General features: G+C 34.0%; 1 protein-coding gene across 1 annotated transcript in view; it reads right to left on the reverse strand.

Annotated features, from left to right (window-relative positions):
* The window catches only part of LOC132741887 (A disintegrin and metalloproteinase with thrombospondin motifs 18-like), a 96836-nt gene that overhangs the window by 8379 nt on the left and 63816 nt on the right, over positions 1-24641 (reverse strand). The window contains exons 4-18 of the mRNA XM_060730152.1: positions 21573-22140; positions 20807-20976; positions 16024-16107; positions 14606-14765; positions 12343-12448; positions 11636-11773; positions 10813-10966; positions 10004-10099; positions 8272-8420; positions 7769-7832; positions 7016-7133; positions 3911-4041; positions 2572-2695; positions 1616-1863; positions 127-262 (exon numbers count right to left, since the gene is read on the reverse strand). Of these exons, the coding sequence (XP_060586135.1) occupies positions 127-262; positions 1616-1863; positions 2572-2695; positions 3911-4041; positions 7016-7133; positions 7769-7832; positions 8272-8420; positions 10004-10099; positions 10813-10966; positions 11636-11773; positions 12343-12448; positions 14606-14765; positions 16024-16107; positions 20807-20976; positions 21573-22140 (2446 nt within the window). The remainder of the gene's footprint in view (positions 1-126; positions 263-1615; positions 1864-2571; positions 2696-3910; positions 4042-7015; positions 7134-7768; positions 7833-8271; positions 8421-10003; positions 10100-10812; positions 10967-11635; positions 11774-12342; positions 12449-14605; positions 14766-16023; positions 16108-20806; positions 20977-21572; positions 22141-24641) is intronic.

The raw sequence follows: 24641 nt of genomic DNA on the forward strand, positions 1-24641 counted from the left end.
GCTATTCCTGAATCATAAATCCAACACACTCCTCAATGTGCTAAGTAGAAAACCTATTCAACATTTAAGGTTACATGAGAAAAAATATCAAAATTTAAAACAGGAATTATAATGTAAACATTTTACCTCCGGCACACTGTTGACTGCACTCAGTGAGTACAACACTCCAAGTAAAGTTGTACAATGATGGAGGATTATAGTTCTGATTTCTAGGCACGGTGAAACTGTAGTGAATGCCAGGGTTCTCTGATTGAATCAATACCTTTAAAGAAAATATCCAGTTTGACTTAATTACTACAAAAAACATCGCAATGTGACAAAACCAGATTTACAAGGGCCATAACTCTGTAAAATCTGTTTAAATCCTAAAACACTAAAAATTTGGGCCAGAATACCGTAGGGCCAGAACACTTTATGAAAAAGACAGATGGATTCCATTCAGTAACTCTATAAAGTTGGATTAAATGTTGTAGTTGTGATTAAAATAATATTACAATATATAATACATATATGAAGAAAAAAAAAAGGGCCATAATTAGGTCAAACCTTATGTAATCAAAATCCCTTGAGAAATGTAGGAGGTGTTGCACAAAGAAGAATTGTTCACTATGTATTACATACATGTATAAGGAAAAAAAAAACAAAAGGCCATAATTAGGTCAAACATTATCGAATCTTAAAACCCTGACAATATGCCCTAGGGCACTTTATGACAAGCTTCTGTGAAAAATCCATCAAAATCCCTTGAAAAATGTAGGAGTTAAGCACAGAAGAAATTGTTCACTATATATGCCATATAAGGAAAAAAACAAAGGGCCATATTTAAGTCAAACATTATCGAATCTCTAAAGCCAGACAATACACGCCAGGGCACTTCATGACAAAGCTTCTGTGAAAGTTCCGTCAAAATCCCTTGAGAAATGTAGGAGGAGTTGCGCACAGAAGAAACTGTTTACGTCCGCCCACCTACCCGCCCATCAACATATCTCAATCTTATAATCAGTTTTTTCCTTCAGAAAACCTGGTTAACAAGATACATACAAAATGTTGCTACAGACCTACTTTGATGACCATGAATGAAAAACATGTACTGTTAAAAAAGCTTTGGAATGTTATTCCATATATATATTATTAAGGGGTAAATTGATCTAATGTATCAAGTTTCTCCCTCTACACAGAATCCACCCCTTCTGTGGGTCACAGCAATTGTTCCTGATATAACACTAGTAACATTTATCCAGGGCGTATACTAAAGTATGTTTGATACAAGTTTCCAGTTAGGGGGTGTGGTTGCTTCAATAAAACAGAACCTGTGACATTTTCAATTTTGCTGTTTTTGACATTCTTTAGGGATTCTTGTTTTCTCTATTAATTTTCATCATAATCCAGCTCAATTAATGGTATTTCATCATAATCAATAACTGTTTAAGTAAGAAAAATATATATTTAAAAACTTAATCTGATATATAAGATATCTGATTGTCTAAGTATATTCTGCATGACTACATGATCTACCAATTGGTTCTCAAATCAAAACCTACAGTGCCAAATATTTTTGCCTTAGACATCTTTACAGCTGAAAATACAAACAATAAACTCCCCACACTTGTCTTACCTCTAACACCAAATCTTCTTGTATAGGTCCATCAGCGACTAGTGACTCGGGAAAGTTGTAAGGTCGTCGGTAAATAAACTTGGTCCCGGCTATACTGTACACTCCCTCTGGGTCAAGTTTCCAGTTTCCGTTCAGATGATATTCTCCATGCCTGTCTCGTAAAGCCAGGTAATTGCTACGGGCAATACCCACCTCTTCTACCTTAATACTACTTGACCCTCTGGGTAAGTATACCACACCCATATATGCTAAAGTAAGATAAAAATATGTGAACACTTTAATATGGCTAGTTTATCTTTAAGAACATGTGCAAATGTTGCCTAAATGTGTTGTTGCTTTTTACCTAGACAAAAGAACTTACATAGTTTTCCTGAATGTTGACACAACTGCTAAAACACAAAACCTCAAAGCCAATCTGTTTCTGATATTGTATAAAATCATGGTGAAATTTAAAATATTGAAAAGTTGATACTGATTGGACCATCATTCAGTAAATTCAGTTCTGTTCAAAAATCAGACTCTAGCTTACAGATTTAATAAAGATGGTATGGCCAGGTTTATAGTTAAAAATATATATTAATAATTATAGACAAAAACAATATGACCATTAAACAAAAAAACATCTTACAATAATGCAAGTTCCTTTTGTTTCCTTTGATTACTGTGAAAGCAATATTTTGGGAATAACAACATTTTAAGAAAAATCAACATTTTGAATTTAAAATGGCTAGGCTGTATATTCCGATATTTATACCTTTAGTTCCGTTAAATTTATATGATACCATAATACTTTGTATTTATTTGTTTTCAAGACAGTATTAAATTCATCAAACAAGCGAAAATTTAATCCCAAACAAAAATTTGTAATTTACAGTATGACATTGTAAAAAAAAAATTCTCAAAGCACATTTTTCATCTTTTATAAACAGGAATTTTATATAGAATGATAAAGTTACCATTTTTTCTAGGCTGTTGTGTGAATGTATTTTCCACTATTTTACAAGTAGAGTTGTCTCCCCTACAAACACCACATCTGTCCTTCCTAGCTGATGATCCAACAATCAGGTCACAACCAACATGCTGAAACAGTACAGGATGATACAATAAATGACGACATAATACAACATAAAATACCATAGCTTGACAATGAAACTTAACTTTCAACCTCTTAACCCTTTACCTCATATATATGCGAAACAACACACTTTTGACCCCCCCCCCCCCTCTTTAAGGTCTCAAACAGTGAAAAAAATGTCCTATTTGGACCCCAAACACATGTTTTTGTTTGAGAAATGTTGCTAAAAAAGTGAGCACTTTTTTGGCGCCGCCCCCCATCCAAAAGATACATCAGGGGGTTGCCAGAAGGGGGATGTGCCCCCTTCTGTTTGGGGGGTTTGAAGGGGGCAGCAATCCCCCTCATCGCCAAGAAAAATTTGAACTTGAGAGCTAAAAATTACCCCAGGTCGATCATAAGGTAACGTGTAACCAACGCTGAAAAGCCTTTGACTCTATCTCAATCCATTGATAAGTTGCAGCACTTTAAAATCAATTTTGATGGAAAAAGTCAAGGCAAAATAGTGATTTTTGGCAATTTTGAGATGTCCCCTTGTTGCCATGGTAACAGGAAATTTAAGACTGAGCATGTCGTTACACAGGCAATGGTCCAGTCAACATTTGTGCCAAGTTTGTTTAGTATAGAAACATTTTTCATAGTTTCATAGCAGTTTGAACTTGTAACAGGAGGCTTTTCAATGAAAACAGCCATTTTTCACAATATGCTCATGAGGGAAAGGGTTAAGGTAGTCTACCCCCCACCACCTAATGCATAACCTCCACTTTGAAGAGTATTTAAATAGGCTAGAATTACTGTTGACTGAAATTAATAATTATATTTTGTTTCCTGCGACTGTTCCACAAAACAAGCTGACAGTGATGTACAACTGAAATGGCAGATATCTACATGTATTACCGATATTTCACAAATATAAAATTAAGCAGTTACGGAGATAGAAGTAAAACTTCGAAACATTAACCAGGAATCCTTTCTAGGTCCGCAAGTATGTATAATTCAGGCATTTTCCATTAATAATATCAAGAGTCTTGGTAAGTGACTAACAATCATGACCTTGAAGAAATGTGAGGAATTTTCAAAATGAAAACATTCAATGATGTTTCAAGATTTAACTTTTGAAAAAAAACTATAAATTTATGTGGTCTTTACTGTAAGGTAATATAGCCACCATCCTGGAATAAGTTGATTTAAATATCATGAAAAATATAGAAGAGTTATCTTACCTGACATTTTCCCTGGACACAAATGTCTGTAGTATAGTCATTACACCTAGTTCCATCAGTTACCTCCCTTGGCATGGCATAGTAAAAATTGTACCCATCTGCCTTACAATACAGCTTACATTCATCTTCAGCTGAAAATATTATTCAGTATTGTAATTTAGCAACATGTTTTCACATCAATTTAAGGGGGACAATTAAAGGGAGCCAATTCTATGAAACTTAAAGAGAGACATCTTAAGTCAATAGTTGAAGTGAGACCACTTATATCAACAGTTAAAGGGAGAAAATTACTATAAAATATAAAAGGAAGACAATTGATATCAACAGTAAAGGAAGACAATTAATATCAACAACTTCAGGGAGAACTTAAATCAAATGATAAAGGGAGACAACTTATACAAAAATAAGCACAAAAATAGGTATCATAACCCGTGGAGTCTCTACACTTAACAAACATTATTTAGAGTGGTGAAAAAATAAAAACCTCTTGACATGAACAAATAAGATAACACTTACTTATGGCATGAAAACTAAATTTTTCTTACATATTTTGTTCATGCTAAAATCTTTATACAATATTTTATCATTTCTAATTTAACTTCATTGTGAAGAAAGGTCGAGACTCTTTAAAACCACTCTTGTGCTGGAAATAATTTACAGGGCTGCCGATTTTCCGCGGATTCGCTGAAATCTGTGGATTTCGTGAGCTCCTGGGTCATTTTTGAGATCGATGTAAATTCGACAAAGACAACTAGAACTAGTACTAAATGTGATTAATACCCCCACAAGACTGCTTCGGAAATGAGGATGTTACTAGTAACAGAATACCTTGTAAAAGAATTGAAATATAGAGTTATGGTTGTGGGCAATTAAAGATAGTTGTGGTTCTTGTATGTTGCATTTCCTTTCAATGTGGTTGGCCATTTATGAAGTTTAATTAAATTACTCTGTAAGAAGTCCAGAAAGACAAAGAAAAGGAACAAAGGGCAATAACTCTATAAATACTGAAGATAGAGTTATAGTTCTTGTGCACTGCACTTCCTCTTATTGTGCTTGACCATTGTATGAAGTTGTTTTGAATTCCAACCAGTACGTTTTAAGTTATGCTCCTGACAAGGAAAAGTATCAAAGGGCAGTAACTCTGTATTTTGTCAAAATGGAGTTATGGCTCTTGTGCACTGCACTTCCTTTTAATGTCCTTGACAACTGTATGAAGTTGTATTGAATTCCAAACAGTAGTTTTCAAGTTATGCTCTGGACAAGGAAAAGTAACAAAGGGCAATAACTCTGTAATTATTCAAGATGGAGTTATGATTCTTGTGCACTGCACTTCCTCTCAATGTGCTTGACCATTGTATGAAGTTATATTGAATTCCAAACATTAGTCTTCAAGTTATTGTCCAGACAAAAAATGCAATGAAAAAGTAACAAAGGGCAATAGCTCTGTAATTACTTTAGATAGAGTTATGGTTCTTGTGCACTGCACTTCCCCTTATGGTGTTTGACAATTGTATGAAGTTGTTTTGAATTCCAACCAGTAGTTTTCAAGTTATGCTCCGGACAAGGAAAAGTAACAAAGGGCAATAACTCTGTAATTAGTCAAGATAGAGTTATGGTTCTTATGCATTGCACTTCCTCTCAATGTGCTTGACCATTGTATGTAGTTATATTGAATTCCAACTTTTAGTCTTCAAGTTATGGTCCGGACAAAACAAAAAGCAATGGAAAAGCAACAAAGGGCAATAACTCTGTAATTACTTTAGATAGAGTTATGGTTCTTGTGCACTGAACTTCCCCTTATTGTGTTTGACAATTGTATGAAGTTGTTTTGAATTCCAACCAGTAGTTTTCAAGTTATGCTCCGGATAAGGAAAAGTAACAAAGGGCAATAACTCTGTAATTAGTCAAGATAGAGTTATGGTTCTTATGCACAGCACTTCCTCTCAATGTGCTTCACCATTGTATGTAGTTATATTGGATTCCAACTATTGGTTTTTAAGTTATGGTCCGGACAAAAAAAAACAATGGAAAAGCAACAAAGGGCAATAACTCTGCAATTACTTTAAATAGAGTTATGGTTCTTGTGCACTGCACTTTCCCTTATTGTGTTTGACAATTGTATGAAGTTGTTTTGAATTCCAACCAGTAGTTTTCAAGTTATGCCCTGGACAAGGAAAAGTAACAAAGGGCAATAACTCTGTAATTAGTCAAGATAGAGTTATGGTTCTTGTGCACTGCACTTCCTCTCAATGTGCTTGACCATTGTATGTAGTTATATTGAATTCTAACCATTAGTCTTCAAGTTATGCTCCGGACAAGGAAAATGCAACGGACGTCTGGACCGACCAACCGACCGACCGACCGCCCGCCCGACCGACCGACCAACCAACCGACCACCGGGTGACTCCTATATACCCCCCCCAAACTTCGTTTTTGGGGGTATAATAAATTCATTCGTCATATTTTATACAGTACCCAAAAACCGGCACGCTTCTGCTTTTATCGTTACGCTAGCCGCCTATGGTACGTCTGTAAGCACTTTTCTCATTGGTCAAATCGAGTCTTTTCCGGCATTCTATTTTAGAATAACCAATCAAATTAAGTTTACATTGTTGCTCTTGTCTGTTGTAAAAATGCGTCAAAATGTCGGATATTTGTTTTGAGGGCTGATGAAAACCTGAAGTCCAACTAAAGTGTCTTTGAATGGCTTTAAAGGCAACCAAGGAAGTCAAATTTAGAGTCCAGGAAATTGATTTTAGGGCATACCAAATCATCAGAATCCAGGAGCTGCAGGGGGCTTTGCCCCCTGGGCACCCACCAGGACTCTACTTTGGATCCGCAAAGGGGGCTTGCGCAGCCCCCTTGACCCCCAGCGTATTTTCCTCTGATTTTGCAATTTGCGGTTGGCAGCCCTGAATTTAGAGGAAACTTGGTTGTTCTCCTATAAACTTTAAACCCATGATCCCATGATTGAGAGAAAGATACCTTTACCACTAGACAACATCTCCCTGTAACAGTTTTATCATCAGCCTTAACATTGTTTGAACCCAATAAAGTATCAAACAAAAATTTGCATGTAGTATACCAATATAACTAAAGATTTACCGTCTATCGCAGTTTGTTGTCTATGTCCTCGCCACCTGTAACTCCAGCCTCGGAAATTCTCTTGCACAAGTTGCTCACATTGTAATGCACGGAAATTCTGCTCCCTTCCTTCACATTCCTATAACATGACATAGAGGCTATGAAAATCTGTGATAGATCGACCTTCTTAATCAAGACAAACCTTTAAAATGACATTATGCCCAGCCAAGTGTAAATGGCGAGTGCTCAGGTTTTACTCAAAATAACTTTATATTTTGCTATAATTTGTGGTCAGTTTTATATTTCACTAAGCAAAAATAGTCAATAATCCATATGACTCATGGAAATTTTTATGAATATTGTTCAGAATATTGTTCAGAATATCGTTCAGAATATCGTTCAGAATGGATAAGTAGAGGTCAATTTATAAAAAGAGTGGAGCAGTTTTTATATAACTTAGGTTGTTTTCATATCTTATCCTAAACATTATTCATCATAAATTATTGGTCAATCACTATAATTAAAGTCTACCACAGTGCCCCTAGCCATTACAAAATTTTCTTTCCTTTCATAACTATATCTATTAATACAGGTACAAAAAGAATCCTGTGCAGCTATTTTCTAATGAGTGTTAAGCAGTTTTTTTTCTAATTAATAAATCCGAACTAATATTGACCTTTCACAGGCAGAATTTAAGTTTGGGTTACATAAAGCTGGTAAAAGATGAAACTGTTTACAATATTTTATTTTTAAAATAATAATTTGTCCACTTACATGCAGGTTGCACATCTTATGGGTAGAGTCAGGCCCCTGACAGTTCTTCCCTCCATATTGGGGTCTATTATATAAATTCATATAAATTATTCACTAAACAGATATTCATAATTGGCATCATAGAAATATGTTGATTAAAGAAATTATGACTAAAATTTCATTGAGAAATTTTCAATAGTTAGCTTTCAAGAAAGAAGTTTTGCTGTGTAGTTAAATTTTGCACAGTTATAATAACTTATTGGTCTAGACCTGCAACTAATGGAACATTAATATTTGAAAATTGTTTCCAGGCCCGTCTTGTTGGAAAACCTCAGTGGAGTCCCTTTAAATAAGCAATATTGATAGTGAAATAGAATTTGGCTGTCAATATCCAGTTTTCTATTCATAAGCATTAAGGCAAGTGAAAAACTGTTTTTCAGAATTTTTTTTTTTTTTTTTTGGACAAAGGATTTATTAAATTATTCCATCAATATTATGAACATAAGAGAAAAAACAATTTATACCTTGGATTGTTGCACTCTCTTTTCCTTGTTTTGATACCACCACCACATGACCTTGAACAGTGTGACCACTGTCCCCACTCCGTCCACCATCCATCTATAGGGGTCGGGCCAGATTTTCCATATCTCACACATTGACCTTGCTGACACCACTGAAATTAGAAAACTGATCCTGTTAAATAACTATGTATTAAATTGTATCATTATCAATATGTTTATTTAATAAATGAAGTTTTTTGGTTGGGTTTTACATTGCACAAAGCTGAATAAGTCATAAGGTGACTTTCCAACTTTACTGGTAGAGGAAAACCTCTAATTTAAGGTGCACCTCCATGCATTATTTAAGGCATCAGGCAAGAATGGAACTCGTGTAGGATTTACAAGATGGATATTTCATATAATCAAATATTACATTACATTACAACATTATATTATAATATGAGTACAACATGTGGCATTAATACTTCATTCAATAGGAAAGAATACATAATGTATTGTAGTTTTTGTAAAAATAAAATTAATCTTCTAATACTTGAAAATTGGGAAATGTATCTTCAATTTTATAACTTATGATGTTTTAACCTTTGCCATCAGTATAGAGCCAGCCTGCACAGAAGATGTCCTACAAATTTTACATTACTATAGAACTATATTTGCGAATGATTACATATTAAAAATGCAATACAATATATAACATGTTTAACAACTTGACAACCTACACCAAGTAAAACAAAAACAAAGAAAACACCAGAAAACAACAGTAAAGCTTACTCAGAGATAGATACATATTCACAAACATTAACATTAGTAGTTATTGCATTTGTCTAGACACATTTTGTATTTTTGGTTTTATTGCACACCAACACAGTATATGTCATATGGCGCTGAGATAGGAAAGATGATTTTGGCTGACCTCAGGTGTTACAAACTTAAAGCAACACCAGGGGTCAAAACCACCTCACCTGCTGGAGCTTAGAGATGCACACACTCCAATAATTTGAACTTATTTAGTCTCCTCACATTATCACACAGGCTTGAACGATGGCTGCATTTCTGATGCCTCAACCCGTTCAGGCAACCCCTCAGCAGCAAGGGAAATCAAGCCGCATGTATTAGTCATGTGGCAAAAAAGCAAAAAACATTGATAGCTCTACTACTGGGGGAAGACGCATTATATGGCATATTCATATAATGATTTTGGCATGAGTTAGTACCGGAGAATATCAGTGATCAAGATGAATAGCACTGTCACATTAAAAGAAGTCAACTTTCCTTGCGAGTTTTGAATGCATGGTTGTAAGGGTACGATTTTGTCTCACACTAACACAGTAGAGGTTATATGGCAACATTCCAGCTTTACAGATGGAGGAAGACCTCACATGCCATTCAATGCATTATTTCAGGCACAAACAGGCACCTGAATAGATTTTTTCCACTGATGTGAAATAATTAGGCTAGTTGGATAGCTTTTCTCACATACATGAAACCAAAGTCCCTGGTGGGATTCTAACCTCAAAGTCCCTGGTGGGATTCAAACCCATAGCAGTGAGGGAAAAGTGGTATGAAGTCAAAGGTTTTAACCATTCAGCTACTGACACCCCAAAAATATGACTGTGTGGAACAGTGTTGTTTCTTACTAAATACCTGTAACCGTTACCGCTAGGCCAAGGATGCCACTTTTTACATCTATGAGAAGCACAGAGGGAAAATACATTTACAAATGGTGCCTACCTACCCTACCATTACCACAAGATGTACCCTCAGCTGCTGGTAGAAACTTCGTCTCACACATCCCTGCCCTCTTGTGACAAAACAGATTTTTACATGGATCCTGAAAAAAGAATATATCTCAATACAAATACATGTATATACAATGTTAAAATGTTTTCCTACGTAGCTAATTACTTCCTTACGTCCACCTATATAATTGAAATGTATATTCACGATTTCATTTGTTTTTAAGAAGACGTTAATTCAAATGGGCCATCTTTACTTACTTAACTAAAAACTGTAAGTAACAAATGGGAATAACTCCAAAATAAAATATAGCTTTCAGAATAACTTCCCTTGTCTTGACAACCCAGCAATCATTATACATGTAGTTAGACTTTTTCTTCTAAACAGACGATTAAAAATGTCACCATTTAATATACAGTAATTATTTTCAAAATCAAAACACTACCTCTGAAGCTCCATTTTAACTATGCAGAAAAGTTTGTTTTTTTTAATGGATTTGTTTCGCAAAAGTAACAAATCTTTCAAGAAATCAGTGAATAAAGGCTTAACAACAATTTTACTTTACCAACTCAGGTTACCTTAAGATGCAGATGTCTGTTACAAACAATATAGAATTTAACAAAATTTTACACCCGACACTCCAGCTGTAACTTAAACTACTGATTCATAATTTTCATAAAGAATCAAAACCCGCTGTGTAATTGTAGAGTATAACTTAAATTAAGACATTTGCTTTCTTTTTGACATACAAGTAGAATCAAATTTGGTAAATAAATACAAAGTAGATCTGCCATGTATGCTACACACCCGTCCAAATATAATGGTGCACTGTTTAGAGTGGCTGCCAAACTGCCATTTACACTGTGTGTCAGCATCGAATATCTCCCCGGGCTGCTTGTTCGGAAACTTGAGTTCGGCTGTTCCGCTTGAATGACTCGTCAAACATTCCGACTGCACAGCACTACAATACAATATTGAAATTGTATAATGATTGCTGGGTTGTCATAGTTGTCGTCATGCAAAAAGTTTTATTGTAGCCCCCAATTCCTCAAAACAATTTTACAGTTATCATTATGAAATGTTCATTATTTGATTATCATGACAATAATAATGAACATTTCATAATGATAACTGTAACTCTAGACACAAAAATTTGTAAAAATGTATGTTCAATAGTGACCCTGTCCTATATCACTTATTTCTTTTTGGTTGGGATATTAATCACACTAACAGTCTAAATATCATATGATGACTTCTTTGTAAATTTACTGGCTAAGAAGACATTAAGCCCCCCCCCCCTCCCCACCCCCCCACTTACAGGCATTATTTAAGGCACCTTAGTAGAATCCACCAACCACAATTCAATGTTCATGTGTTTACTAATGCCTGGTAACCAGTGGGAATATTCCACTTTGTGCTAAAGATGATTCTAACTCAAAAATTTTCTTACTACTGAACATGTAAATTAATATGCTTATATGGGTGAAAAGATATTAATTGCTATGAAAAGTTAATTTATTGAGCTAAGCTGTTTATTGTACAAGAAAAAATATCGCAGTATCATTAAATAAATCCTCTATAGATCAGTGCAATAACAGTTTCATCAACCAAGTTTTACATATTAACTTACTTCAAATAATTTCTCATATATTGTCTGCTGCAGGGAGACCAGTGGAACGTTCCACTTTGTGCTGAAAGGGTAGGTGACATGATATAACCAGTGGCATCTTTACAAACATTGTCATCCCCATCATGCATCATTCCAAAACTGAAATAACAATCAGGATTTTTATGTATATCCATAAAGATATAGTGTAACCATCTCGAGTACAACTATTTCATCTTCTTGTAAGGGATGTTAGCAATTAAATTATTTTAAAAATTACATTAAATGCAGTAAATTAAGGATATGTTGTAATTTCTCAGCTTTTGACAAGAAAAGTCTTATTGATACATTACATGGGCAGAAGACAAAGTCCCTACAAAACCAATGTCTTTCAAATTGAAGAGCTGAATGTTTGATATAAATAACTCACATACGAAAGCAGATGTACATAAATTTTGCTAGATTTTAAGTTTTTTTACTCATATAAGTTTAGATTCCTTGTAAAGTGATTAAGATAAAGTAAGATCTAAAAACTAAATTTAACCTTTCAATTTTTATTCATTTTTCCTTAGTAGTACAAACTTACACTCATATATAGTTTTGACAGTGAGAGAGAGAACGGTTTATTTACTTAACAATAACATGATACATCATAGGAACAAAAAGATTTAAATTGTAAGGGAGACAACTTGTGTTTTTTTAGAAAAAATCTATATTTTGTATATACATACTTATGTCCCATTTCATGGGCAACAGTGAAAGCAGTGGAGAGTCCTGTATCCTCATTTACTATACAACTTCTCAACTCACTACACATCCCATCTATTGGTGCAAAACCTGAAAATGTTTTTAAAAAATACCAACACTTTAATTATAAACAAAACAAACCATGACCATTTGAGATACATAGGAGAAAATGGAATGAAACTTAAAGGAACTCCAATGAGGTCCAAAAGCCTAAAGAAAAAAATAATAGAATTTCTTATACAGATCAGCATAAATTGAAAACTGTCTTTATGTGATATTCTTAGTCCAATTAGAGTGAAAAGAGATCACAATTAGAATAATTATTCTGGAAAAATGGTGCAAGGGAATGATCTGAAATTTTGCACACAAGTTATTGGTCTAGTGGCACATTAATTTCAAAAATTTATTTCCAGTCCTTTCATGTCAAAAAAACCTCAGTCGAGTCCCTTTAAGGTTCATATATATATACATGTGTATTTATATATATAAAGTAAGCAACCTTATTTTGAAAAAAAAAAAAAAAAATGTGACCATGTTATATAAATGAGCCGTGTCATGACAAAACCAACATAGTGCGTTTGCGACCAGTAGTGCGAATCCGTGCAGTCTGATCAGGATCCATGCTGTTCGCTTACCAACTCTATTACAAGTAGAGAAACTGAAAGCGAACAGCATGGATCCTGATCAGACTGCGCGGATGCATGCTAGTCGCAAACCCATTATGTTGGTTTTGTCATGACGCGGCTCAAATGAGAGGTCATACATATCCGGAGAAGGTCTACCACAGTTCTGTAATACGACTCTTTTTTTTGAAAGTGAGAAAAAATAGGTATAGATTTCTTCAACTTTCAAATGGTACCGGATACAAAATCCTCCTGATTTATGTACAAATCTAAAACCATGTGTAGAAAGACAATACTGTTATACTGTAAAATTATCCCCGGCTTCCTACAGTAGCCAAACGTATATCACTTTAATTTATACACGAAAAACTAAATGAAATGTCTGTCCATTTAAGTGTCTAGGATATAATTATAGTAGACTTATGATGTCATATTGATGTATGCGTCTAGCATTAATGTACTTTTTAAACTATTTTAAAAGGGTTGATTTTTTATTTTACTTCACAACTATCGTGTAAATTAGAGAATTTTAATTCTGTGCCAACAGGAAGCACTTTTATATACTGTTGAACTAGTGGTGTCTTGTCAGAAATTTGGTCCGCTATAAGAGCCATTTCAAGTCAAATTTATGATGTCTAAATGACAATTTATAACATATTTCAAAGATGTGATATAAATTATGACATATACTAATATTTTCCATGCAATATTTGTAGTTACCCTATCTCTGCAGTTTCATTTCTTTGCAGATTTATTTATTTGCAGTTTTATCTATTTGCAGTTTAATTTATAATTCTATTTTATCTGCAGTTTTATTTCTTTTGCAGTTTTATTTATTTGCATTACTATGTCTTTGCAGTTTAATTTGCTGTTTTATTTATTTGCTTATTTAATTCTTTGCAGTTTTATTTCTTTACAGTTTTATTTATTTGCAGTTTTATGTCTTTGCAGTTTTATTTCTTTTTAGTTTTATATCTTTGCAGTTTTATTTATTTGTAGTTTTATTTCTTTGCAGTTTTATTTATTTGCAGTTTTATTTATTTGCAGTTTTATTCATGGCTCTGAGCCCTTACTTGGGACACTACAGTACAATCAGAAATTTTTGTTAGGGATTAAATTTTGCTGAATTGGCAAAAAGAAGATTTCCATGAAAATAAATGTGTACATATCATATAGATTTAACATAATTGAAAATAGAAATTCCAAAACATTTATTCTAGCCATTTAGTCCAAAATATTGATTTTGCAAACTTTGAGTCTCACGAAAAGATCCGATTTTACATTATCCCTGGTATGAACCCAGCCCTTAGTAATTCCAGAAAGCTGAATCAGTGTTAACAATTAAGTTGCTAGACCTTGCTTCATTATTGAACTTAACTATCAACTAAAATGTTTAAAGTTAATTATATGTATTTACCACTATAATATTATATGAAATTATCTAATAAGATTTAATCTTGATATGCAGGGAAAATATCTTGGATGGACTGAAATTAGTCTGAAAAGATACAGAGATATTTAATTCAGGGGAAGGTCGGGCAGTCCAGACTGTAGATATAAAATTTTGAAGTGACATAATATACTCAGGGTGTTTGTAAGTAACTAAAGATGGCCGTCTACCTACCAAGAGTATCACAGGGAGCATCCTGGTACGAGCAGATGTCCTTGCCCGTCAGAAGTACCGCATGATCATGAAGCTTTTTACGGCCATTGTGGATCCCCGCCTGCCACTGACAGAAACTGTTTAACGTCTTGTCAGCATGATGTGTAATTCGTAGTCCTGGCTTAAAGTACAAATAACTTCATTAAAGATAAAGTTAAACCTTGGATTAAAGTACAAATAACTTCAGTAAAGATAGAACCAAGCCTTTTCTTAAAGTACAAATAACCTTATAAAAGATACAGTCAAACTATGGCTTAAAATACAAATAACTTCATTAAAGATACAACCAAACCTTGGCTTAAAGTACAAATAACCTCATTAAAAATACATTTAAACTTTGGCTTAAAGTACAAATAACCTCATTAAAAATACAGTCAAACATTGGCTTAAAGTACAAATAACTTCATTAAAGATACAGTCAAACCTATCTGTGACGACAGCTCTGGAAAATAAAATACAAATTTGTTCACAGAAAGGTCTTTCAATATAAGCTGTTAACCTTTCCCTAATATAAGAGTGTTTTGACGGCTTTTTGTCCCGCCAAAAAATTTTGGACATGTGACAGGCTAAAAATGGCCTCAGGTCGATCTTAGGGTAACTAGTAGACGACACAGAAAAGCCTTTTACTCTATCTCAATTCATTGAGAAGTTGCAGCACTTGGAAATCAGTTTTGGCAGAAAAAAACAATGCAAAATAGTGATTTTTGGCAATTTTGAGACGTCACCCCGTTGCCATGGTAACAGGAAATTTACAATTGAGCATACTGTTACAGAGCTTATGGTCTAGTCAATATTTGTGCCAAGTTTCATCAGTATTGAAGCATTTTTCATAGTTTTATAGCAGTTTGAACTTGTTACAGGAGGCTTTTCAATGAAATGGGGTAAAAGGTTAAAATGCAAGTTCATATTATATTTGACATTTTTATTTGGCACAATGTACAAATTTGACTGACCACAGGTACTTATCTAAAAATTCAAACATGGTTCACATTATGTATTAATTAAACAAATGCTAGAGGGTCTGTGGCCAAGTGGTTATGGTTGTTTACTACAAACCACCTGACCCTCACCGCTCTGTGGGTTTGAATCCCGACAAGGACTTTAGATTCTTTCGGCACTGTTCCTGGGAAAGCTGTTAGGCAGTTTACCAGTACTAGTTGCCTTCACTTTCGCAAGGAACTGATTACTTCCGTACATGCCAGAGGTACAGTGTCAATGACCGTAGACAGAATTTCATAATCAATCACTGCACCATCCAGGAATCGAACCCAGGTCGACCGATTCACAGTCCAAGGCTCTACCTACTGATCTAACCAGACAGTTACACAATAATACACTGATCATAATTCATTACATACCGGTCTAAAGAATCAACTTACTTCTCTACCGTCTAGGAACACCAGGCCTACAAGAACTATCTTAATTGGATATCCTAGACTAGGATCTTGATATAACTGGGATACCTGAAATAATAAAACACCACATGAAGAGAAGTTGTGTTGTAAAAATGGTAACACATTGATATTTCAACACAACAGGGTAAATGTTGTGTTGCCACATTAATGGCTGCAAAGCATTGCCATATTTAAATGGTTACACACTGGTATTTGAACAGAGTAATTGTTGCGTTGTCACAGTAATGGCTGCTAAGTATTGCCCTATTGAAATGGTTACACATTGATATTTGAACATTGTAAATGTTGTGTTACCACATTAATGGCTGCAAAGCATTGCCATATTTAAATGGTTACACACTGGTATTTGAACAGACTGTAAATGTTGTGTTGTCACATTAATGGCTGCAAAGTGTTGCCATATTTAAATGGTTACACATTGATATTTGAACAGTGTAAATGTTGTGTTGCCACAGTAATGGCTGCAAAGTATTGCCATATTGAAATGGTTACACATTGATATTTAAACAGTGTAAATGTTGTGTTGACATAGTAATGGCTGCAAAGTATTGCCATATCTAAATGGTTACACAATGATATTTGAACAGTGTAAATGTTGTGTTGTCTTAGTAATGGCTTCAAAGAATTGCCATATTTAAATGGTTACACATGATTGATATTTGAACAGTGTAACTGTTGTGTTGAGACAGTAATGGCTGCAAAGTGTTTCCATAATTATTTAAATGGTTACACAATGATATTTGAACAGGGTAACTGTTGTGTTGTCTTAGTAATGGCTGCAAAGTATTGCCATATTTAAATGGTTACACATGATTGATATTTGAACAGTGTAACTGTTGTGTTGAGACAGTAATGGCTGCAAAGTGTTTCCATAATTATTTAAATGGTTACACAATATTTGAACAGTGTAAATGTTGTATTGAGACAGTAATGGCTGCAAAGTTTTGCCATATTTAAATGGTTACACACTTGTATTTGAACAGTGTAAATGTTGTGTTGCCATATTAATGGCTAAAAAGTGTAGCACACAACAATGCCCACAATAATGGCGCAACACTCATGGTAACACCAAAACTGTGTAAATAATAATGTTCATGCCACATTCAAATGGCTACATATTGTGATTTTAACACAACAGTGTCAAAACTCAGTGACCTAGAAGAATAATTTATTATATGACCACCTTTTTATAAAAATAAATCTCTGACATAATGCTTTGTCAACAATAACAAACATTCTGTAAAACAAGAGCTGGCGATATGACTATTCTTAGTGCTTGATAGTATAACAAGAGCCTCGATAAAGTAAGAATTAGAGCCTACATAAAGTAAGAATTTTCTAAGTTCAAAGAGGGCCATTATTCTGTCAAAATCCGTGTTATAGTTATGGGCCATAAGACTGTGACCTCCTGTAATGCTCTCACGTGTGTTTCAACCCAGACTCTCTTCAGTAGTTTTGGAGACAACAAATTGTACACAAAAACTTAACCAAAGTGTGATGCCAAGTTGAGGCCTGGTTGAGCACAATAGCTCTTCCTGTACTTTAAATAGTCGAGCTGAAAATATAATTTCCATCAAATCCTTTCTTTTTACTATAATCTCTACCAACCTAGCATGTTAGGAAGTTTTCTTCTTTATAAGGAACAAAAGAACAAAATCTTTCATCATTTCCTTTCCACTGGAATCCCGCTAGATAAAAGATCTTTTTCATGCTCATCAACAATAAAAAAAAATCACCTTAGAGCAGTAATGGAATAAGTCCTTCTAAATTTATAGGAGTTAATCAGTTATTGCACTAAGGTGATAAAATTATAAACAAGTAGGTACAAGTATAAATCTAACATTAATGTGTTTGCTAAGCTTAATGTAATTAGCAATCATAGCCCATTAACTACATCTGCAGGTTGCAATCTTAATTAACAAAAATAAAATAAATGTTTTCATAACAATTTGCTGTCTATTACATAATTACAGTTATTTGTACTACAAGCATAGTGGTTTTTAATGACGTCAATACCATGTATTCTGTCACAGAAAAACATTCAGAAAATTGCTTACATCTGAAGAATACGAATTACTTTTATATTTCATTCCTTATTATAAATAAGACTTGTTTAAAATATAGCATAATAAAAGGTTATTTATCTGAGGAAGTATTCCTCAAGAAATTATGTATATATTGTAGTAAGGAACCAGGTGATGCTCCATGAATAGGTTTAAGACACAGGAAGGTATACCTCTTGTAGTGTCAGTGTAATTGTCACAGACAAAGTTCAAAGTGTAAAAACAACCCAAATGTTGTGCACGACACATTGTCTCAAAATGGTGATCATTTCTGTGAAATAGTTTTAAAATCCAACATCAAATAACAAAGTTATGGGCTGGACACGAATTTGTTACATAAGTACATATGTACGTACGTACGGATGGACTGACGAATGGACGGACGGACAGACAACCCGACGACTATATGCTCCCCCCAAATTTTTTGGGGGGCATAATAAAAGTATACCGGGGAAAAAATTATAATACACCTTTTGTGGTTAAAAACTAAAAATAAGTGTTAAACGTCCTCTTTACTATTACATGTATCTTTTACAAAGCACTAGATGATTATGTTAACTCTAACTGTACTAATTTTTTGGCATAGTAGAATAAAAACTAGAAATGTGTCATCATGCCACGGATGCCCCCGCATGCAGCCAAAATTTCAGATGGTGCATTAATTATTTTTTTCATTTTTAGTTCAAAGCCCTTAAAACTTTTCAATGTTAACACAAACCATTTTCATACAATGTTCAAGGCACTGAAATTATTCAGTCTTAACCTTTTAAAAATAGCATATTGCATATTTGTAGCCAAAATAATGGCTAAAAGTATGAGTGCTGAAACTGAAAGTTCAAAATTTTTTCAACGTTCAGGAAAGATAAGTTTGTCTAAAATCATTGAACCACGACCAAATTCAAACTTAAACTGCTTATTCCTAAGATGTATCTATATTATTTTCAAAGTGAAATTAGGGACATAACTCTGCCAAAACATCATCAAACCATGACCAAATTCCAACTTGACCTGCCCATTCCTTTGACATATCTATATGTCAAATTTAAGTTGAATATGTAACACTGTTGGGTAGATTATAAATGAACAGAAACTGTAAATTTCCTATTATTTTCAAAGTGAAAGGGGCATTACTCTGCCAAAAATCATTGAACCATGACCAAATTCTAACTTGGTCTGCGCATTTCAAAAACATATCCATATGTCAAATTTGGGTTAAATGTGTTGAACCATTGGGGAGATAATAAACGGAAACTGAAAATTTCATATTACTTTCAAAGTGAAAGGGGCATAACTCTGCCAAAAATCATTGAACCATGACCAAATTTGAACTTGGCCTGCGCATTCCTTTGACGCATCCATATGTCAAGTTTGAGTTGAATGTGTTGTACCTTTGGGGAGATAATGAACGGAAACTGAAAATTCCATATTGTTTTCAAAGTAAAAGGGGCATAACTCTGCCAAAAATCATCGAACCATGACCAAATTCAAACTTGACCTGTATTTTTTTCATGACATATCCATATGTCAAGTTTGAGTTGAATGTGTTGTACCTTTGGGGAGATAATGAACGGAAACTGAAAATTTCATATTATTTTCAAAGTAAAAGGGGCATAACTCTGCCAAAAATCATCGAACCATGACCAAATTCGAACTTGACCTATATTTTCTCATGACATATCCATATGTCAAGTTTGAGTTGAATGTGTTGTACCATTGGGGAGATAATGAACGGAAACTGAAAATTTCATATTATTTTCAAAGTAAAAGGGGCATAACTCTGCCAAAAATCATCGAACCATGACCAAATTCGAACTTGACCTGTATTTTCTCATGACATATCCATATGTCAAGTTTGAGAAGAATGTGTAGTACCGTTGGGGAGATAATGAACGGAAACTGAAATTTCATATTATTTTCAAAGTAAAAGGGGCATAACTCTGCCAAAAATCATCGAAACCATGACCAAATTCGAACTTGACCTGTATTTTCTCATGACATATCCATATGTCAAATTTGAGTTGAATGTGTGCAACCGTTCTTAAGATAATGAACGGAAACTGATGATGACGGAATGACAGAATGACGGAAGGACGGAAGGACGGAACAGGGTAACACTATATGCCCCGGCCATTACATGGCGGGGGCATAAAAAGTTTATTCCATGATGAAAATTTGTATGATAGTTTTAGTCATTATAATATTATGTCAAGGATGTTTCATTCCTTGCTTGACCTTTAAATGTGACCTTGACCCTTAAGCAACATTTGCAGGAATTTTATCTGATTAAAATTTATTGAATTATAATTATATAACATATCTGAACTTTAAGAAATATTTGCAGGAGTTTAAATGAATGAAAATGGCATGCTTGCTATATATGATATCCAAGTGTAACCTTGACCTTTGAGAAATATTTGTAATAGTTTAAATGAATGAAAATACCATGCTGGCAATATATGATATCCAAGTGTAACCTTGACCTTTGAGAAATATTTGTAATAGTTTAAATTAATGAAAATACCATGCTGGCAATATATGATATCTAAGTGTAACCGTGACTGAGAAATATTTGCAGTAGTTTAAATGAATGAAAATGACATGCCCACTATATATCATACCTAGGTGTAACCTTGACCTTTCAACAATGACCTTAAATATGCATATGATATAAAATATAAACTTACAATATTAAATATACTAAGGACATAGGTTGTTATATTTTCCCGTCCATGTTTCCTGTACATATCTTGATCAACTACGACTAAAGTTTCTACTCTACGTTCCGAACTTCTGTACGATCTTTTCCTTCGTGCACGATGAAACATTTTCGTTGACTTGGCGTATCTATTAAAATCTGAAATGTAACAAATGCTATGTAAAATTTAGCAGATAAATACTATGATGTAAATAAAATCTGCTTTAAATTGGAATAAAATTGTGCATATTTGTCTTATTTGACCTTGATTGTTGTTTGACCTTTGTACTCTCCACTAACTATAAAGGGCTTTATCTGAATGGCAATTTTAATTAGATTTTCCACAGACAGGTTTTAAGTCCAATATACACTGTCCTGGCCACATATGGCAACTTTTGCACTTACTGGAAAAAAGGAGTACTCAAATTGAACCTTAGGGACTATATGACTGCAGGGCAAACCTTTCAGCGGTCTATGAGCTCATACAGAAGAATTCAATTTCCATGAAGAGAATCAAACCTACACTTTAAAATATTTTAAATGTTACAATATGTGCCTGAAAACATTAGGCTAACTAAGATCATAATGGAGGTCTTTCATCAATATGTTCTTAAATAAATGAGAAAATGCAAATACTAATAAAACACTTTTTAACCCATACCTACACATAAAGAAACAATTGTCCTATGACAAACAGGGAATGAATTCTTAGTTTTCATATTGACAATGTACAATGTACTTTGGCTGACACTCACCTTTTGATGTTTGATAATTATCAGGTATATGCTTGAATAATGCTGATCTTCTATATATGATATGAGCACTTTCCTTCCCCTTGTGACGCCTTTCATCTTCATTTGTTTTACCCTTGTTGTCATGGCTAGCTATACTCTCGTTTTCTTTTAATTCTAATGCCTCATTTGCAAGTTTATCATGATTATGCAGAACTCTATAAGATTCATTTAATGATTTCTCGTTATAATATCTACTTGTATTGCTAGTTTTAACACTATCTGTGTCAAGGTCATTCTTGTTGCTAAGGTCATTTCCTGTGTTGTCATGGTGATGGTTGTCAGTAGCAACACTAATATTGTCATGCGTTTGTAAATGTGTTGAGGTGTCAAGGTCGTTCAAATACTGCTGGTTGTCATGGGAACTGTGAGAACTAGTTTGATGTGCGTTTCCATGACTATTTTGATGTGTGTTACCATGACTCCTACGAAGGTCGCTGCCATGGTGATGACGATGTTCATGTAAAGATGACAGGTGACTTGGTAATGGCTCTATAACAAAGTCATCATGAGGGAACATCAGGACTCCTGTCTGAAAATATAAAGAAATAGTCAATTTATTTAGGTCATCTGCAAACAAAAAGAGCTCTCCTTTTTTTTCATGCATATCAAGTTGCAATATACACATATAGGCATTACACCAAATCTTAAACAAGATTGCATTTATGAAAAATGCTTTGCCACCGCATTATTATACAACACTAAATAGTAATGTAGGAACAGAATTTTTTTGGATTAGTGGTTAAATCTATTGTTATTCAAATAAAAGATCAGAGTAGGAATCTATCAATGCAATTGAGTCTAGTGAATTTAGTGGTGAAAGTCATATTTCACATGGCCAAAATTCCATGACTGTACATCAAAGGACAAAAATTTATTGTGGTTTTTCACAAGAAGATTTTTTAAGTTCACTATATAATCTATGTAACACACATACATACAAACACACACAGGTGAATCGCTATATGCCACCGCATAGCAGATGCTGCGGTGGCATAAAAAGCTACTATTCTATACTTCCTACCTGGTCATTAACCATTACAACCTAATATCTTAAATCAACTTGTCCATATTTTAACCAGGGTATAATCATTTCAGGGAAAATTTTAGAGTAAGTTCAGTAGCTAACAGTGCAGACAATGATCAGATGGCACTGGTCGCATGCATATATATTATTTTGTTCCCGGCCAGCAGCATCCAGCTTCACTGGTGGAGGAAAACCTAAGGTGTCCCTCCGTGCATATTTTCAGGCATGAATGCACCTGAGTATAACCACTTACATGCTGTAAGCTAGCTGGATAGCTTACATGGCAGGCTTTAAACCCACAGCTGTGATGGACAAATGGTTTGAAGTCTAAACTACATTGACTACTTGGCCACAGACGCCCCTCTTCAATCAATCAGTCCTCAAAAAAGGTTTATATGCCAACAGATTTCACTATATTTTCACCATGGAGTTGCAATATTAAATTATGCCAAGACTTTAAATTCGACAATTCAAATAATTATCTCAGGTCATGCTTGCATAACCACTAAAATATAGGCTCTTTTATTATGTTCTTACCAATTTTCTGATATTTACAGTATATAATCATGCTTATTTTATATACTCACAATTCCTTTTTATTTTACAGCAAAAATACCTGCTTAGGCTTGTCATTATATATAAAATGGCAAATATCTAAACAGTAGATTACCTATGTTTTTGCCTAAATCGCATGTCATATACACCATGCATTAATACAATATCATGTAAAATAATAGTCACACCATCCCCCCCATGCATTCTTGTCAAATAAATTGTGGAGGTAAGTGAGAGGTATCCGATGCGGAGAGTAATTATCTGACCTTTAATTAATCTTCTTCGTACCTATTTCTGACCTTTGACCTGTAGTTGGTGATAAAAGGTGAAGGATAAAAGTCATGTCACACAGTATTATGGTTATTTGCTATGACATAATTACTTGCAAAAAATACCCCTGAAAAAGACAAATGATTATAATGGCTATGTTATAACCTTGTTTTGTTTTTTGTCTTGTCGGTATTTTAGATATGTTAAAAGTATTTCAGCTACATATTTTAATGGGTTATAATCCTTTGCCATTATTAAATGATACTGTGCAAGGATTTTTTTCTATATGTCTTTTGGAATATATTTCTTTTGGATTTAATTTTTTTGTTGCATTTTCATCCCACAACACATTTAAAGGTCATATGGCGTCTTTCCAGCTTCACTGGTGGAGGAAGACTTGAAGTGGATAACTTACTCACATGAAAGAATCCAAAGTCCCTGCCCGGATTTGAACCCACAATGATGAGGGGCAAGTGATTTGAAGATAACCACCTTAACCACTTGGCCATGGAAGTCCCCTTTTTTAATTCATCTTGTTGTTTTAAAACTAACGATGTTGCATTAATTTAAAGCCATGAAAGTAAAGGCTGGCCTGGATTTATATATCCAGCCCTTACAAGCCTTCAGAGTGAATATGAATACAACTTTACATAATCAGCCAAGTGATTTTGTTTGGTTTTATGGTGCACCAACACAGTAAAGGTCATATTGCACCAAACAGGAAAGATTCTTTTGGCTTACCTTGGGTGTTACAAACTAAAAGCAACACCAGGGGTCAAAACCACTTCACCTGTTGGGTCTTAGAGATGCATAGACTCCAGTTATTGGAACCTATTTAGTCGCCTTTTACGATCACCCAGTGATTCAATCAGTCTCGGAACAACACACATGTAAAATATTCTTTCAATTGTATAAAAAATTTCCTTTAATCATATTTTCCTTTAATTATATATCTCCTGAAAGCGTCAAGAAAATCTGAACAATACCAAGAGAATGTTTTCCAGGTGTATGAATATCATGTCAATGCATATTCATGGTACAGCACAAATTCAGCAATACAAGGTGTTAAATACAGAAAAATGATCCGGAAAAAGATCTGGATGTAATTGTACTTATCATTCAAAATAACCGAAGAAAGATTATGTAACTATTATTATAAAAAACATATATTCTTCATAGTA

This window comes from Ruditapes philippinarum, unplaced genomic scaffold (assembly GCF_026571515.1).
Source record: "Ruditapes philippinarum isolate M1 unplaced genomic scaffold, ASM2657151v2 ctg1339_1_1_1_1, whole genome shotgun sequence".
In the NCBI taxonomy this organism is placed as follows: domain Eukaryota; kingdom Metazoa; phylum Mollusca; class Bivalvia; order Venerida; family Veneridae; genus Ruditapes; species Ruditapes philippinarum.